The sequence below is a fragment of the Dermacentor albipictus genome, chromosome 1 (genome assembly GCF_038994185.2).
Source record: "Dermacentor albipictus isolate Rhodes 1998 colony chromosome 1, USDA_Dalb.pri_finalv2, whole genome shotgun sequence".
NCBI classification, from domain to species: domain Eukaryota; kingdom Metazoa; phylum Arthropoda; class Arachnida; order Ixodida; family Ixodidae; genus Dermacentor; species Dermacentor albipictus.
The window spans coordinates 116,934,487-116,950,521 of record NC_091821.1 but is presented as its reverse complement, the minus strand read 5'-3'; the positions used below and the strand labels follow the sequence as shown (position 1 = coordinate 116,950,521).

Genomic DNA, 16,035 nt, shown 5'->3' with positions numbered 1-16,035 from the left:
ATTTCGTCGACGCCGTTTGCTGAGACCGCCCGATGTATGAGCCTGGCGAGTCTGTTCCTTTGGTGCGACTTGGTCTTGGTTTCGTCGAGCAGATGCCGCAGCAGGTTCCACGTCTTCCCGCTGCGCATGTGCCCGTCTGCCGCATTGCAGATCTCGTTCCACTGTTGTGTGCAGAGAGCGCGGCAGTAATCCTCGATCGCTCGGTTCAGCTCCGCAAAGGCCTCTCCCATACTTCTCTAACTACCACGGTCATGTGCTAATTGTGGCCACGTCCCTGCAAACTTCTTAATCTCATCCGCCCACCTAACTTTCTGCCGCCCCCTTCTACGCTTCCCTTCTCTTGGAATCCAGTCCGTAACCCTTAATGACCATCGGTTATCTTCCCTCCGCATTACATGCCCTGCCCATGCCCATTTATTGTTCTTGGTTTCAACTACGACGTCATTAACTCACGTTTGTTCCCTCACCCAATCTGCTCTTTTCACATCCCCTCCTTTAACGTTACACCCATAATTCTTTCCATAGCTCGTCACGTCATCCTCAATTTAAGTAGAACCCTTTTCGTAAGCCTCCAGGTTTCTGCCCTGTAGGTGAGTACCGGTAAGACACAGCTGCTATACACTTTTCTTTTGAGGAGTAATGGCAACCTGTGGTTCATGATCTGAGAATTCTTGCCAAACGCACCCCAGCCCATTCATATTCTTCTAATTATTTCAGTCTCATGATCCGGATCTGCGGTCACTACCTGTACTAATTAGATGTATTCCCTTACCACTTCCAGTGCCTTGCTACCTACCATAAACTGCTGTTCTCTTCCAAGTCTGTTAAACATTAGTTTAGTTTTCTGCAGATTAATCTTTACACCCACCCTTCTGCTTTGCCTTTCCAGGTCAGTAAGCATGCATTGCAATTGGTCCCCTGAGTTACTAAGCAAGGTAATATCATCAGCGAATCGCAAGTTACTCAGGTATTCTCCATTAACTCTTATCCCCAATTCTTCTCAATCCAGGTCTCTGAATACCTCCTGTAAGCACGCTGTGAATAGCATTGGAGAGATCGTATCTCCTTGCCTGATGCCCTTGTTTATTGGGATTTTGTTGCTTTCTTTATGGAAAACTACGGTGGCTGTGGAGCCGCTATAGATATCTTTCAGTATTTTTACGTATGGCTCGTCTACACCCTGATTCCGTAATGCCTCCATGACTGCTGAGGTTTCGATTGAATCAAATGCTTTCTCATAATCAATGAAAGTTATATATAAGGGTTGGTTATATTCCGCACACTTTTCTATTAGAAATGTGTGGAAAGAGCCCTATTAAATTATGTTTTACACTATTTTCTTGCGAATAAATCACATTACAACTTTCTAATGCATTTTTTTTTTTTTGTTAGCATAACACTATTTCTGTTCAACGCACTTTCAGACTACCGGGAATGACTCCAAAGCACCACTTTATCAGCATTATAAAAACATTATGTTATAAACAGAAACAAAAGGCTGGAAAGCCTGCCAACATTTTATTGTGTCATTGTGTGTGTGTTAATGTACTAGTGTGTAGCACTCCAGCTACTTGCTCAGCCCAGTGCTAGCAAACCTAATCTTCTCAATTTTCTTGTTTAGTCCTAAATACGTGTGACACATATACAGAAGAAAATATATTGAAAATGGTGGTCTAAGCAAAGTTTGCCACTTGTTTTTGTTAGGCAATAGCATTAATTCTCATCGATGGAGGAACCTCACTCATGCAATGTCCTTGCTAACCAAGGCAAGAGCAAAGAAACAAAGGGTTACGCTGAATCGACTAACATGCAGAGGTGAGTTGCGTCACGATGAAAGTAACCAAGATAAAATAAAATTATCTAGCAAAGGTGAGCATTGCAGCACAAGACTACATAACTTTGTTTTCCCCATTAATTTTGGCCGCCCTTGTATCAGACATTCCAAATCACATTTTGCTGCAATGCTGCTAAAGCGGTGCACGCTTTAACGCGCCACAGTGATCACGTAGTTTCTTGAGAATGGCATTAAACGTCTTTTGTGATTTGCTTAACACTCTGGGCAGCAACAAAATTGGAAAGTCGGCAGCTGGCAGAGCAGGCAACCGAACACGCAGCACGCACTGCACAGTCAAACACAGTATTACAGCGCAGATACAGTAGCTGAAGGTCAAATGCTGTAGTTCATCGCCAGAAGAAATGGCCGCAAAATAATTATGAGTGCACCACGACAACGGAACTGCAACGAGGAAAGACCACCACTGTACACGCACGTCTACATACTGATGACTAGGAGACGACACCAGGAACAATTGACCCGAAGCGTGGTCACGACTGCAACTCCGCTCATTTTCGCAGGGAATAGTGTCCTAGAACATTCCGTTACAGTGAAATCTTTCTGGTAAGATCTTCACGGGAACTGGAAGATAAAATGTACCATCCGAAAATCATATTCCCATATTTACTCGATTCTAAGGCACCCTCGATTGTAACGTGCACCTATTTGGCGTAACCTAAAAAAACGAAAAGTCCTTTACAGTACTGCGCACCTCAATATTTCATGCAGAAATACAACTTTATCTCATTTGGCAAAACAGATCTACTCCCAATGCACTAAAGTTGCGAGGAATAAAGAAAGTCACAAATCACTTCACATCGCAGATCGCTTTCAATATAGGGCGGCCGCACCATTAGCAGCAGCCACAGGAGTAGAACCTTCCCCTCGTCTGTGCTGTGCTATGTGCTCTCATGCTATGTGCTCTCTCTCTCCTCCCCATCTTTCATACCCCCCCCCCCCATCCCGCTCCCATGTGTAGGGTAGCAAACCGGTTGAGCTAATCCTTCTCCATTTTTTCCTTCCTTCCTTCCCCTCGTCTTCCCTCGCCTGCCCTTTCCTCTCTCCCTCGTGCACAATCAGGAGGAATCGTCGGCTGACACTCACAAGTCAGTTGCCAGCCCATGTCGACACGGCAAAAGTCCCGTTTTAGACGGGCAATTTTGCCAAAAATTTCTGCTAATTATGTCCGCTGTATCCAATAGGTCGCTGTAGCACAGTCCGTTAAAAGTGAACTTCATTGCAATAATGAAATACGTAGAACAAGCTAAGGCTGAAATATGATTCGTTATATCCGAAAGTCTGTTGTATGCAGGCCCATTGTAACGAGCGTGGACTGTGCCAGCAGTTCAGGACTTCTCAAGCTTACGCACTCCGTGCACATTAGTCAGAAAAAACAACGCCTGCACCGCGTCTGCACCTTGACATTTGTTTCGAGTATCATGCTGTGCCTGCAAAAAAAAAATCGAGCTGCACAATTTCTGAACTTCTTGTGGACTACCGTGAACCGGTTCACAGTGGTACAAGCAAATCAAACAGACCTTTTTTAGCACTATCGTTATAATCAATCACTTAATGCAAGTTCGGTTGCTATTTTTTGCTAGTGGTGTGTACACAAAGAAGGTGTGTCTCGGAGACGTCGCATCTTTACGTTTGTATGATTTCACATGCCGTTTCCTGTGCCTTCGCGAGAACCAAGTGATGCGATGTAACGTGGCTCGTTTGATATCCATGGCACTCTCCACCAATGAAGATTGCCAATGCAATAACTTTTGCCGACTCTATATACAGACAACATCCCTCTTGTAGAAATCCAAGCAAATCTGATCGCCTCCAAGCATAGTATAGGGCAGGGCATTATTTGAGATTTTTTTTAAGCCACTCGAAGCCTAATAAATTTCAGACTGTTAGATTTTTCAGACTGTTTTAAATTCCCCGCGAGGTACGGAAAATCAATCGGCTACTGTATATTTAAAAATAGCAAGAATCTTTCTATGTTGAATATTTTGCCACCAGATACAGGTGCTGGCATGCAGGCAATACCCTTTTGGTCATTCATTAATATGTGATATTACTACCTCCTACTAATCAGTTTCAATGTTTTCAGTAATTGTGGCATTGTGACTGCTACTCATTTTCTTAGTATTAACACCCTTTTGTCATTACTTTTGTTTCAGTGAAGTTGAATTTTCATTTATTGAAGTTCCTTTTTTTTTTTCCACCTCCACGTTTAACCTGTTTGTATAAGTGAACTTGCATTGAATATTTTCATACATGTGCCTGGCTGGTTGCTAATCATTTTTGCAATAAAGCTTTATCAGTTGTATAAGTAAAAAGTAATGCTGATATGACATTGTGAGTCGCACTTGTGTGCTTTACCAAGTGCTTACTGAACTCCCTTTTTTCATGTAGCCATTGCAGGATTTGTAATAATTCATCATGATCAAAACACAGATCTACTATTTTATGAGCCCAGTTTTCACATTTTGATGAGCACAAGAACCATACATAATACAAAAGATACCTCATGAGTGTTTAATTTATATTTTGACGTTTACATGTTTGCACATTAACAAAACATTTCAAACAAGCTTACCAGCTACTTGCCGATAACTTTGGTAACTCTGGCATTTTTGTGCCTCAGCAGATGCACCATCAAGGTACGTATTTGTAATGTTGTTTGGAGAAATACATATCTATAGGATGTGGGACACAAATGGTCATCTGGGCCAGTGAAAACACTTCGACCGTAGGATATCCAAATCTTGTCCCAATGTCCATGCACAGTTTCCGATAGAAAAGGGACATTCACCGTACGTCCACTTTTGGATATCCTACCACAGATGTCCCAAGGATATCGCAGATGGACATGTTTTAGAAATCCTACCATGGATGTTCCAAGATATCGCACATGGACCGTTATTGGCATACCCATGAATATTGGCGAAGTGGTTTATTTTACCATAGAACACATTCAAAAGTTGGCGATGCATCGGCTGCTTATTGTTATAACCGATATGGTGTTAAAACTGGTACTGTTGTAAGTGGGTTCGACTCTACCACCAACTAGCCCCATTCACCGCCCCTCTGTTTTAAGAAATATCTCACTTAAATTATTTCTTTTTGTTGCCAATGCTAAATAATACGAAGCTACTGGTCTGCTGAGAAATTCCCTTATGCCAACATGAGTACATCTCACAAACATGAGAGTTTTGAGAAAACGTTTGCAGTGACCAGAAAACATATCCAGCCAGTGTATACATCTATAGAGACACCGATGCTTACCTGGCACAGGTTGTGGTTGCAGGGTGTTGTCACAGGATGGCAGACCAGTTCTTGGCAGCACACACATGTAAACACTGCCTGAACGCGATCTAGGAAAGCCACTCGGCCCATTGATGTCGCAGCCAAGCATTCACTCCAGAGCCGCTTGTTGCATTTATCTGCTTCTATTGTCTTGTGCACTGATGCTTCCAGTGCCCAGGAACTTCCAAGTTGGCCACTGCTGGCACGTCGCTTTTTTGTAGTAGTAGCTGCATCTTCACCGGAGCTTGCTGCAAGTTCCACAAGATATTCAGTGTAACACTATGTTTTGACAGCCAAACTAATGCATCCTAACTGTTCTTTCAGACTAATTTTAACAGATAAAATGCAGTGCATTCCATAGGCTATTGCTGTAATACCTTGCTCTCTGGTGACCAGAAGCAGTATTCTTGAATGATCTCTTTCATGAGATTTCGCATGACTTGGCATTAGACGTGTCATCTATGAGTGGCAGCCCTCCAGGCACTGTGTGGGAACAGTGTTGGTCATAAACACTGATGCATTCGGTGCCAAGTCACAAGAAATCTCTTGAAAGTGATTGTATCCTCACAAGTGATTATTCGAGAACACCACCCCAGTAATTAGGGGTCACAGCAAACTGGTAGCAGCAGTAACAAATATTATTTGGCCAAGCCAACAATGGGTTACATGTATGAAGCACGCCACATAAAGGAACTACATAGTGCACAATACAGATGTGTAGTGGCAACGTAACTCTCTTCCTTTATTTATTTGAAGTTAGAAATACCTCTTGACCAGCTCACCACCAAGAAATGTCTCCACAGTGGTGGGTGCCTAGAACAGTTACTGCTGTGCTATGGTACGATTTCAGTGGATGTTGAGATTGTGCAAGAGCTAATAGTGAACTTAGTGTTGCAACATCCGGACATGCATCACGCCTTCTCTACAAGGTCCACATGGAGGCCACTATTCGAGAATAAAGCCCTCCTAGCACCAAGGTAGTGCATAGTGGGGGAAGACTTTGCTGATTGGCACCTGAATGTGTTTGTCACTTTTACTTTGGCTTCATAATGAAACACCTTCATTCCATGGTGCAGCTTGGCCACCAATGGCTATAAATGGCTGCTGACTATATATTGTGACAGTGAATAGAGAGTTTTAGAATAGGGGCCCCAAACGTTTTGGGGCCCCAAAGAAATAGCGTCGAAGCCACTGCGCATGCGCGAGATGCAAACTGCGTTTGGGTTTTGCGTTGGGAACGCTATTTCACCGATTTAGCGGGAGCTCAAATAGCGTTCCCAAAAGCTTTGCGTCAACAAACATGGCGGCACCCATCGAAGTGACGGCTCTGACCTAGCACCAAACTGGGTTCAATTCGCGGTAACGCGTGAAGTTCGCAAGCTAGGAGAAGTGACTGCAGTTATCGCTTTCTCTCAACTAGCGTATGTTATGAAGATTGATTCATTAGACGCCGCTGATTCCGAATTCAAGTGTGGATTTTATGGCTCGTAGGCCTAACACGGCTAAGCTTGGCTGGTGAAGGCACGTAAAGTTGGTTTTGTTGCTCAAAACTAAGCACAACTAATTGTTTGCTGCTTGAAGAATAACCTCTAAATTGCAATTAAACGCAAATACACGCAAGTCAAAATTACTATTCATATCATAATATGGAATATTTTATTTAATTATTTTTAATCGTTTTTCTTAGACGCCGTAGTGGCGCTGTCAGCGCAAGACGCTATCCGCAAATGCAAAGCCCTATTCTAAAGCTCTTCACTCCTGCGTGCCCCAACGCTAACACCCGCAAAGCTGTTTGGGGCCCCAAAATATTGGGGCCCCTATTCTAAAACTCCCTAATGTCATTTTGTACCACTTCTTGTACTGTTACTTCTTGTACCCCATCACAATGTTTTCATAGACAGCACTGCCAATCAGAATGCCAAACCTAAAGCGCCTTTATTCAGGTTTTCGTTTCGGTAAAGTGAAAACAGCTGAGTTCCGGTTCTACTGTGAACAAAAACTAACGGTTCAAATCAGTTTACATTGGTTACCATAACCAAAGAATATTTGCAGAAAAACAGCATAAACTTATTTTGTGCACAAACTAGATGGTGCTCCTGACCTGCATGAAAAGGCTCAAAAAAAGATTTGCACGATGTTCAGGGCCGCTAGTAAATATGAGGTTATGCAGATCAACCAAAAATGTTGGAATCTATGTGAAGCGATGCAGTTCGAGAACTCATCATCATCAGCAGCCTATGTTATGCCCACTGCAGGACGAAGGCCTCTCCCTGCGATCTCCAATTACCCCTGTCCTGCGCCAACCGATTCCAACTAGCCCTTGCAAATTTACCTAATTTATTCGCACCACTTAGTCTTCTGCCGTCCTCTACTGCGCTTCCCTTCTCTTGGTACCCATTCTGTCACCATAATGGTCCAACAGTTATCTAATGTTGAATTCCAATGGCAGCGTCGGAGTGACCGACGGACTCCGCGAGCAAGCACTTGACTCTGGCGTAGAGCAACGCCTCCAAATCCACGAGTGGAACACAACTTGCGCCGCTGGAGCAAGGCGGAAGCGGAACTTGTATCGCCGAGTTACCCAGGATGGCTTGTGTGTTGTCATTTCCTTCCGCTGTTTGCTCCCAGCACCGCCGCACCGGTCACTTGTCTCTTCAGCGCCGTTCACTTGTGTTTTTTTTTTTTTTTAAGTGTGGAATGGATATCTCGACAAGCATGCAGCAGCTTTTGCTTCCTCGTGAGTCGTGACCGGTGGCGCCTTCCAGCAGACAAACGTGGTAAAGGAAATATGTCACGCAGAGTTCCGGTGCACATCGCCGATTTTGGCGGAGCGTCTTTTTCTGCTCCACGGAGTGACTCCCACTTTGAATCCATTCCGACTCTCTTATTGGAATACCTTACTCCCGCCCTCACTCTGTCATTGGAACAAACTTGCTCCGAAACGAGCAGAAAAACTTGCTCCGACTCCGCCATTGGAATTCAACATAATCTGAGCATTACATGACCTGCCCAGCAAAATTTTTTTCTCTTCATGTCTATTAGAATATCGTCTATATCCGTTTGCTTTCTGATCCAAATCACTCTCTTTCTGTCTCAAAGTTATGCCTAGCATTCTTCGTTCCATCGCTCTTCGTGCGGTACCCATCTTGTTTCAAGCTTTTTTTGTCAGTCTCCAAGTCTCTGCCTCATATGTCAGCATCGGTTAAACGCACTAATTCTATACTTTCCTTTTCAATGATAACGGTAAGCTCCCAGTAAGGAGCTCACGATGTCTGCCATATGCAATTCAACATATTTTTATTCTTTTGTGAATTTCCTTCTCATGGTTAAGGTTCCCTGTGATTAGTTGACCTAGGTAAACATACTCCTTCACAGACTCTAGAGGCTGACTTGCAATCCTGAACTCTTGCTCCCTTGCCCGGTAATTTATCATTATCTGTTTCTTTTGCATATTAATCTTCAACCCCACTCTTACACTCTCCCTTTTAAGGTCCTCAATCATTTGTTGTAACTCGTCCGCAGTGTTGCTGAGTAGAACGATGTCATCAGCAAACCGAAGATTGCTGAGGTATTCACCATCGATCCTTACTCCTAAGCCTACCCAGTTTAATAGCTTGAATACTTCTTCCAAGCACACAGTGAATAGCAGTGGAGATATTGTGTCTCCTTGTCTGACCCCTTTCTTTATGGGTATCTTCCTACTTTTCTTGTGTAGAATTAGGGTGGCTGTGGAATCTCTGTAGATATTTTCCAGGGTATTTACATAAGCAGTCTGTACTCCTTGATTACGTAATGCCTCTATGACTGCTGGTATCTCTACTGAATCAAATGCTTTTTTGTAATTTATGAAAGCCATATAGAGAGGCTTATTGTACACTATGGATTTCTTGATAACCTTATTAATGCATGGATGTGATCCATTGTAGAGTATCCCTTCCATACTACAACTAAGTGTGATGCATACAATTCTGTTTAACGTCAATACATGATGTCTCAAGAAGCACGGCGGTGTCTGATGCTCATCAATGGAAGAGTGGTGATGCGAGATGTATGTGCAAACAGGTACGGCACATACATATCTAAATATGATGTTATGGGAAGGAAGAAGCGTTCGTCTATTTACAGGTAGCTTTTAATGGCTGAGCCAACAAGCGTAGAGCATCGATACTGCTAAACACTTCTTCGTCGTCTCCAAGACCACCATCAGTGTCGTCTTCTTTCCACATTACCGACTGTGACATCATCCCCGTCGGAAAAAGCACCTGATTGGTGCGGCTCATCGGTCGGAGAAAGGTAAGGTTTGAGGCGGCTGACGTGGATGATGTCAGAGAGGGATGAAGGCACCGTGGCATTCAGCGGAGACACTTCATATGTGACAAGGGTCACCTGGCGAAGGATGCGGTAAGGGCCATACTATCGCGAGAGGAATTTCTCGGAAAGACCAACATGCCGAGCTGGATACCATACCAACACAAGAGCACCTGGTTCGTAGTTCACGTCGTGATGGCGCTGGTCGTAACGGCACTTCTGGCGTGTCTGGGAAGCAGAAAGACGAATGCGGGCAATCTGGCGTGCTTGGGTCGCTGTGGCTATTACATCCCGAGTGTACTCTGTCGGCGAGTCGAGCGTGGTCGAGAGGAGTGTCTCGAAAGGCAAAGTCGGCTCACGGCCGAAGAGGAGATAGAAGGGTGAATATCCAGCTGTGTCGTGGCGCGAGGAATTGTAGGCGAACGTGACAAATGGTAGAGCAGTGTCCCAGTCGCGATGATCGGAGGAAACATACATTGCTAGCATGTCCGTTAATGTGCGGTTCAGGCGTTCGGTAAGACCGTTAGTTTGAGGATGGTAAGCGGTAGTAAGTTTATGTTTAGTAGCACATGATCGAAGTAGGTCGTCTATGACCTTGGCAAGAAAGTATCTGCCACGATCGGTGAGAAGTTGACGAGGTGCACCGTGGTGCAAGATAATGTCGTGAAGCAAGAAATCAGCGACGTCTGTAGCGCAGCTGGTTGGTAGGGCTCTAGTAATGGCATAGCGAGTTGTATAGTCCGTAGCGACGGCAATCCACCTATTTCCGTCCTTGGATATAGGGAATGGTCCAGGGAGATCAAGGCCAACGCGAAAAAAAGGGTCGGCCGGTATATCCAAAGGCTGCAGCAGTCCGGCAGGAGGCACAGCTGGTCTTTTTCGGCGTTGACACGACTCACACGCGGCAACATAGCGCCGGACGGAGCGGTTGAGACGCGGCCAGAAAAACCGTCGCCAAATTCGGTCATAGGTCCGCGTGACGCCAAGGTGTCCAGCGGTGGGAACGTCGTGCAGTTGCTGCAGTACAATCTTTTGCAGATGAGACGGAATGACGGTTAGGAGCTCGGGCCCATCGGGGTGCATGTTGCGGCGATACAGGATGCCATTTTGTAGTACGAACATGTGAAGGGATGGGTCAGACGGAGCAGAGAGCAGGTGTTCGATAATGGGGCGTAACGACTCGTCGCGTCGTTGTTCAGCGCCAATGTCTTGCAAGACTGAGAGGGAAAGAACGCAGATCGGTGCGACATCCACTAAGCTGTCCGGTACATCGACGGTATGACGAGACAGGCAGTCGGCGTCCTGATGTAGACGACCCGACTTGTAGACCACAGTGTATGTGTATTCTTGCAGCCGTAGGGCCCAGCAACCGAGGTGGCCGGTGGGATCCTTGAGGGAGGAAAGCCAACAAAGGGCGTGGTGGTCGGTTGTAACTGTAAATGGTCGTCCATATATGTAGGGTCAGAACTTGCCCACCGGCCAAATGAGGGCGAGGCACTCGCGCTCAGTAATCGAGTAATTGCGCTCGGCGGGAGAGAGGAGGCAACTGGCGTAGGCGACAACGCGGTCGTGCCCACATTGGCGTTGAGCTAAAACTGCGCCGATTCCGTAGCCACTGGCGTCAGTGCGGATTTCTGTCGGAGCGGAGGGGTCAAAATGGGCGAGAACAGGAGGTGTAGTAAGCAGCGTGATGAGCTGCGAGAAAGCAGACGCTTGTTCAGAGCCCCAATAGAAAGGAACGTCTTTCTTCAGGAGGTCAGTCAGGGGACGGGCAACGTGGGCGAAATTTTCCACAAACCTGCGGAAGTAAGAGCAAAGGCCCATAAAGCTGCGAACATCTTTGGCACAAGTTGGTACAGGGAAATTCTGCACAGCATGAACTTTAGCGGGGTCGGGGCGAATGCCTGACGAATCAACAAGGTGTCCGAGCATAGTTATTTGGCGGTGACCGAAGTGGCACTTGGACGAGTTGAGCTGTAAGCCAGCGGTGCGAAAAACAGAAAGAACAGATGAAAGTCTTTCAAGATGAGTCGCAAAATTTGAAGAGAATACGATGACGTCATCCAAGTAGCACAAACAGATGGACCATTTCAAACCACGCAAGAGCATGTCCATCATCCGTTCAAAGGTCGCCGGGGCATTGCACAAGCCAAATGGCATTACTCGGAACTGATATAGGCCGTCTGGTGTGACGAATGCGGTCTTTTCACGGTCCATTTCATCTACGGCAATTTGCCAATATCCAGAGCGAAGGTCTATAGATGAAAAATAAGTGGCACCGTGGAGACAATCCAGAGCATCGTCAATGCGGGGAAGTGGATATACATCTTTCTTGGTGATCTTGTTTAGATGACGATAGTCAACGCATTGTAATATCTCTTGTGTCCCAATGACCCATACCCATTCTGGAAGGAAGGCCAAGAATGGGCCCATACTCAGAGGCACATACCCGATGGGCCAAGAGTGGCTAGTCCAAATATAATAAATCAAATATGCCATTGAAATTTTTAAGAGGTCTGTGCACTTCAGTGTTACCTATGAGCCCACATTATGCTTACAGGATTTATGTCGCAATGTTTTATGCAGCACAGAGGTGCACTCATTGGCACCAGCTTATCGGTCATAATTTCTTAATACAATAGGCTCCCATTCATTCAACCCTTGTAGGGCTGCAAGATTTGGTCAAATTATATGAAAGGTTAGATTAACGAACGGCAGCAAAATGAACTAATTAAACTTTCTTATTGCTTCAAGAAAACAGTAATGTCCTTTTGTTTCTTGCTCTTGAAGCGAGACTCAACCAGCATGAAAAAAAGAGTGCCAACATGTTTATACACTGGCTCAACAAGACATAACACAAAACAGGCGGCAATGCATTGCTTCACGGGCAGAAGGAGCATCAGCCACTAAAAGAAAAAAATAAATTTACTCATAGAAAACAGCCTAACGTCTAGGAAAGCAGTAGCATAGATTTCTTGTGTTTTCAAGCTTATTGTTCTAACTAATAAGCTTTCCTTCCATAGTAATGCACAGTTTCTCTCCAGGAATTTTCAGTGTACTTAAATTATATTTTATGTTGAATAATAATATTTGTTCAAATTAAATGAAAAGTCAAGCTAAGCAAGATCAAATTAATGGGAGTCAGCAGTATCAGAGGTTTTAGAATAGCATAACTTTTTATTCAAGTTGACTACTAATTTTTTTGAAAAGTAACGCTCAAATTGAATATTTTTTACATTTGTGAACAAAGTGAAATTTGAAGTTTGTGGGGGTCATTTTGTAAAAAAATGAAGCTTGTTTACATTATCTAATACTACATACATGTAATGCTGTTTGCAACTGTACATGTGGGTCAACTGAGGAGCTTATAAATGAAGAACTCTCAGTTATCTGGCGCACCATGACAATGGCAGTAATGAAAGAAAGGGAACAGCAAACCACCACATGCACGTATGCATTGTGTATACAACCCCACACGTTGTTCTAAAGCAATGCAAATACTTCGTGAGAGTGTTAAAATAATAAATTGCTTTGCCATCATTGAGATAGCTAATTTGTATATCGCCGCATAAAAAACGAGTCACCCATATTGAATAACTGAAAATTATTGAGCAGCTTAACTGCCACTTGCATTTGCTCAAAATATTGGTGTTTCTGCACAACAACTTCAGCACCCCTACAGCAGAATTATTCGTGGCAATCCTCAGTTGCATCAATCTTTCTCCCTCAGGATTCCTGTTTTTGTCCATTATGTACTTGAAGAGAAACGAATATTCGAAAATTTCAAACAGTGAACTACTCCATCAAAAATGAATCGCATAGCAAAGACTATTTAATGCATATTCAAAATTTTGAATATTAAAAAAAAAAGTTTAGGAGGACGCTTGAGCTTTGCCTTTAAGAGTGGAACGTGATAGTATTCAAAGATCCCCAACTGCTTCTCATACTTCTCGACAACTGCAGCTTATGTAACCATGTTTTCCTGGAAGTGCTGGTGGCAAACGTTATGCACGAAGGCGAGCTTTTTGGTTCTTTTTTTTTTTTATAGTGTTGCAAGGAACCGAGCGGGGCCAGCTGCACCGCTCCTACTAAGACAGACCTCAAACGGCAGCTGGAAAAGGTGTTCGTGTTTGAGTTTCTGTGTAACAGAATTACCTTTTCTCATATATATTCAAATTACAATCCGGTGTTGTCATGCCTGTAGGTTGTGTGCAAGTCATACTTCACGAATTTTCTGACGCATGTTACTTTGAGAAATTCAATTAGTTGAGTAACATCTATGCGCCATGCAGAAGGCCTGTGTGGTTGGGGATGATTTTCTCGGCCACGGATTCCGGTGCAGACACCAACGTCGGATTTTCTGTGACATGGGGCCCTTAACACTATGGCGTTCAAAATTAATTTTGGGGCTTTATGTGCCAGAACCACAACCTTATTATGAGTCACGCCATAGTGAGGGACTCCGAATTTGGACCCCCTGGGGTTCTTTAACAAACATCCAATGCATGGTACATGGGCGTTCTTGCATTTTGCCACAATGTAAATGAGGCCGCCATAGCCAGGATTTGATTCCTCAATCTCATTCCTAGCAGTGCAACACCATAGCCACTAGGCCGCCTTAACAGAATTTTGAATATTCATACACCCGTACTTGTATATAAGCTGCAGCATGTCGTGGCACATACGCAGTTACCCAGGAATTGTCTAGACTAAATATACAAAATTAAAGACCAGGTATACCAGGTATATTAATGTTCCAGGTATAGCTGCTTGAATATTGGCATGTGTACTCTTTTATTTTTCTTGGGTGACCGCGTTTCACTGTCTAACAAATGTTATCACTCAGCACAGAACGCACCTACATGTATTGGAAGTTTCTCAAATGTTATCAATGGTTTTCTCCGCTGTTTGTTGTTACCAAACCTTGTGTAATCTGATTGCATGTATGCGAAACGTGAAATGTGTAGAAATTTCTGGAAGACATGCGGGCACCTGCGATTATTCCGGAACTTTCAATGACTCAGGTATAAACAGAGACGTGCATGCCCCGCAGATCAGATTTCGAAGATTGCTGACTGTGTTCGCCGCTACCATTGTGCTTTGAGTATAGCTGCCTTTTTGGGCATAGGTTTACCCAATAAAAAGTTAGTTTCATCACTCAGAGTTTTGCGACTGTTTTTTTCATGATCCCTACAATGTAACAATATATTTTCCGGTGCAAAACAGTAGTACTCCAACTACCAAAGTTTGAATGTCGTGGTGTAGAGTAATGTTCAAAGTGCACACTTTAAACCGTCTTTATGGGTAGGCAGGGTACGACAGATATATCCGAACTCAACATTTGGCATAGAGGTAGCCATAGGATGGAAGATATCTGCAAAATTTGAAGGTAGCATAAGAATTGGCACAATCAGAATTCTTAAATATTTGCCAATTCATGGCCAAGTAACGAAAGATTTTACTTCAGTGTGGATTTCAGCACAGCAGTTATTCACAGCAGTTATTCATAGAATTTCTTTCACAAATACATCTCTTCACAGTCTTAGACGTCAGTCAATAAAGCTATAGTGTTGTCATGCTGGCATCCTCATCAGCGTTGTAATGTCATCCTACCACGATCATTGCCATGTCGTCACCGCCGCCACTGCTGTTGTCACCATCATAACGCTGCTTTACACGGTAAATGACAATGCCAAAGTGTCCATTTCCTTTTCTTCTTTTTTACCTCTAACATTACATTGTGTAGTGCCTGAACCAATGCGTGACAACTAAACAAATGATAAGGATCGGCCCATTTCCAAGCTTTTAACTGCTGCTGACAGCAAAAAGAAAAAACAAAAATTTTATCTGTGCCAATGCTGGCTAACATTTCAACGATTACTTTGTATACAGTACAAGCAATGCTGCCAGAACATAAACAGCATGACAGCAAGAAAACATTGCTTCTTAACCATTGTGACAAGTCAACACAACAAGTACACACAAGGTGGGGAGAAACTGTTGGACCAAAATAGAGAGCACGTGTGACCCAGAAAGTCAGTGCACAACTTGCCCCCACTGTGGTATGCGTATGTCGCTGATGCCATAAACGCACACATTCAATATGATCACAAGGAATTCAGTAACAAAATTTCACAAAGTTACAGTTAAACAACTTTCTCAAATATGCGATGAATTTGCCGACAGGCTTGCCGTAAGCTGGTGCCTCGAATAAAATATGACACTCGCCACAACTTCAAGGTCTTTGGTGCACACTGCTTAGTATGTACTATGAAGATCATCTCCTGGCTCCTTCTGACAAACTTATTCTTCAGTACTAATGGGCTCTATAGTAATGAGTAGCTTTTCATCTCGCAGCTTAACCATACTGCCACTTGCGACAACACAGATGAGCACTGTCAACACTGCCAGGTCAATAAAGACACCTGCAATGCTTTGGAGGGGAGTATGTTTTGCACTGGCCATCTGAATCTTGTGCAGCGAGTCCAGCAGTTCTGCAACCTTGCGTACACTTGATGTGCTTAGTACTTGTCACAACTATCTTTTTCCTACATCATTGCGTTCGTTTTTAGGTACATGTCAGGGAACTG

The 16,035-nt window shown here is 43.9% G+C and overlaps 1 protein-coding gene across 2 annotated transcripts in view; it reads right to left on the bottom strand.

The window, feature by feature from the left end:
* Nucleotides 1–16,035, bottom strand: part of LOC135907861 (E3 ubiquitin-protein ligase UHRF1-like) — an 84,508-nt gene that overhangs the window by 8,617 nt on the left and 59,856 nt on the right. For both annotated transcript variants that reach the window (XM_065439615.2, XM_065439616.2), the window contains one exon: nt 5,117–5,385. In XM_065439615.2, the coding sequence (XP_065295687.1) occupies nt 5,117–5,385 (269 nt within the window). The remainder of the gene's footprint in view (nt 1–5,116; nt 5,386–16,035) is intronic.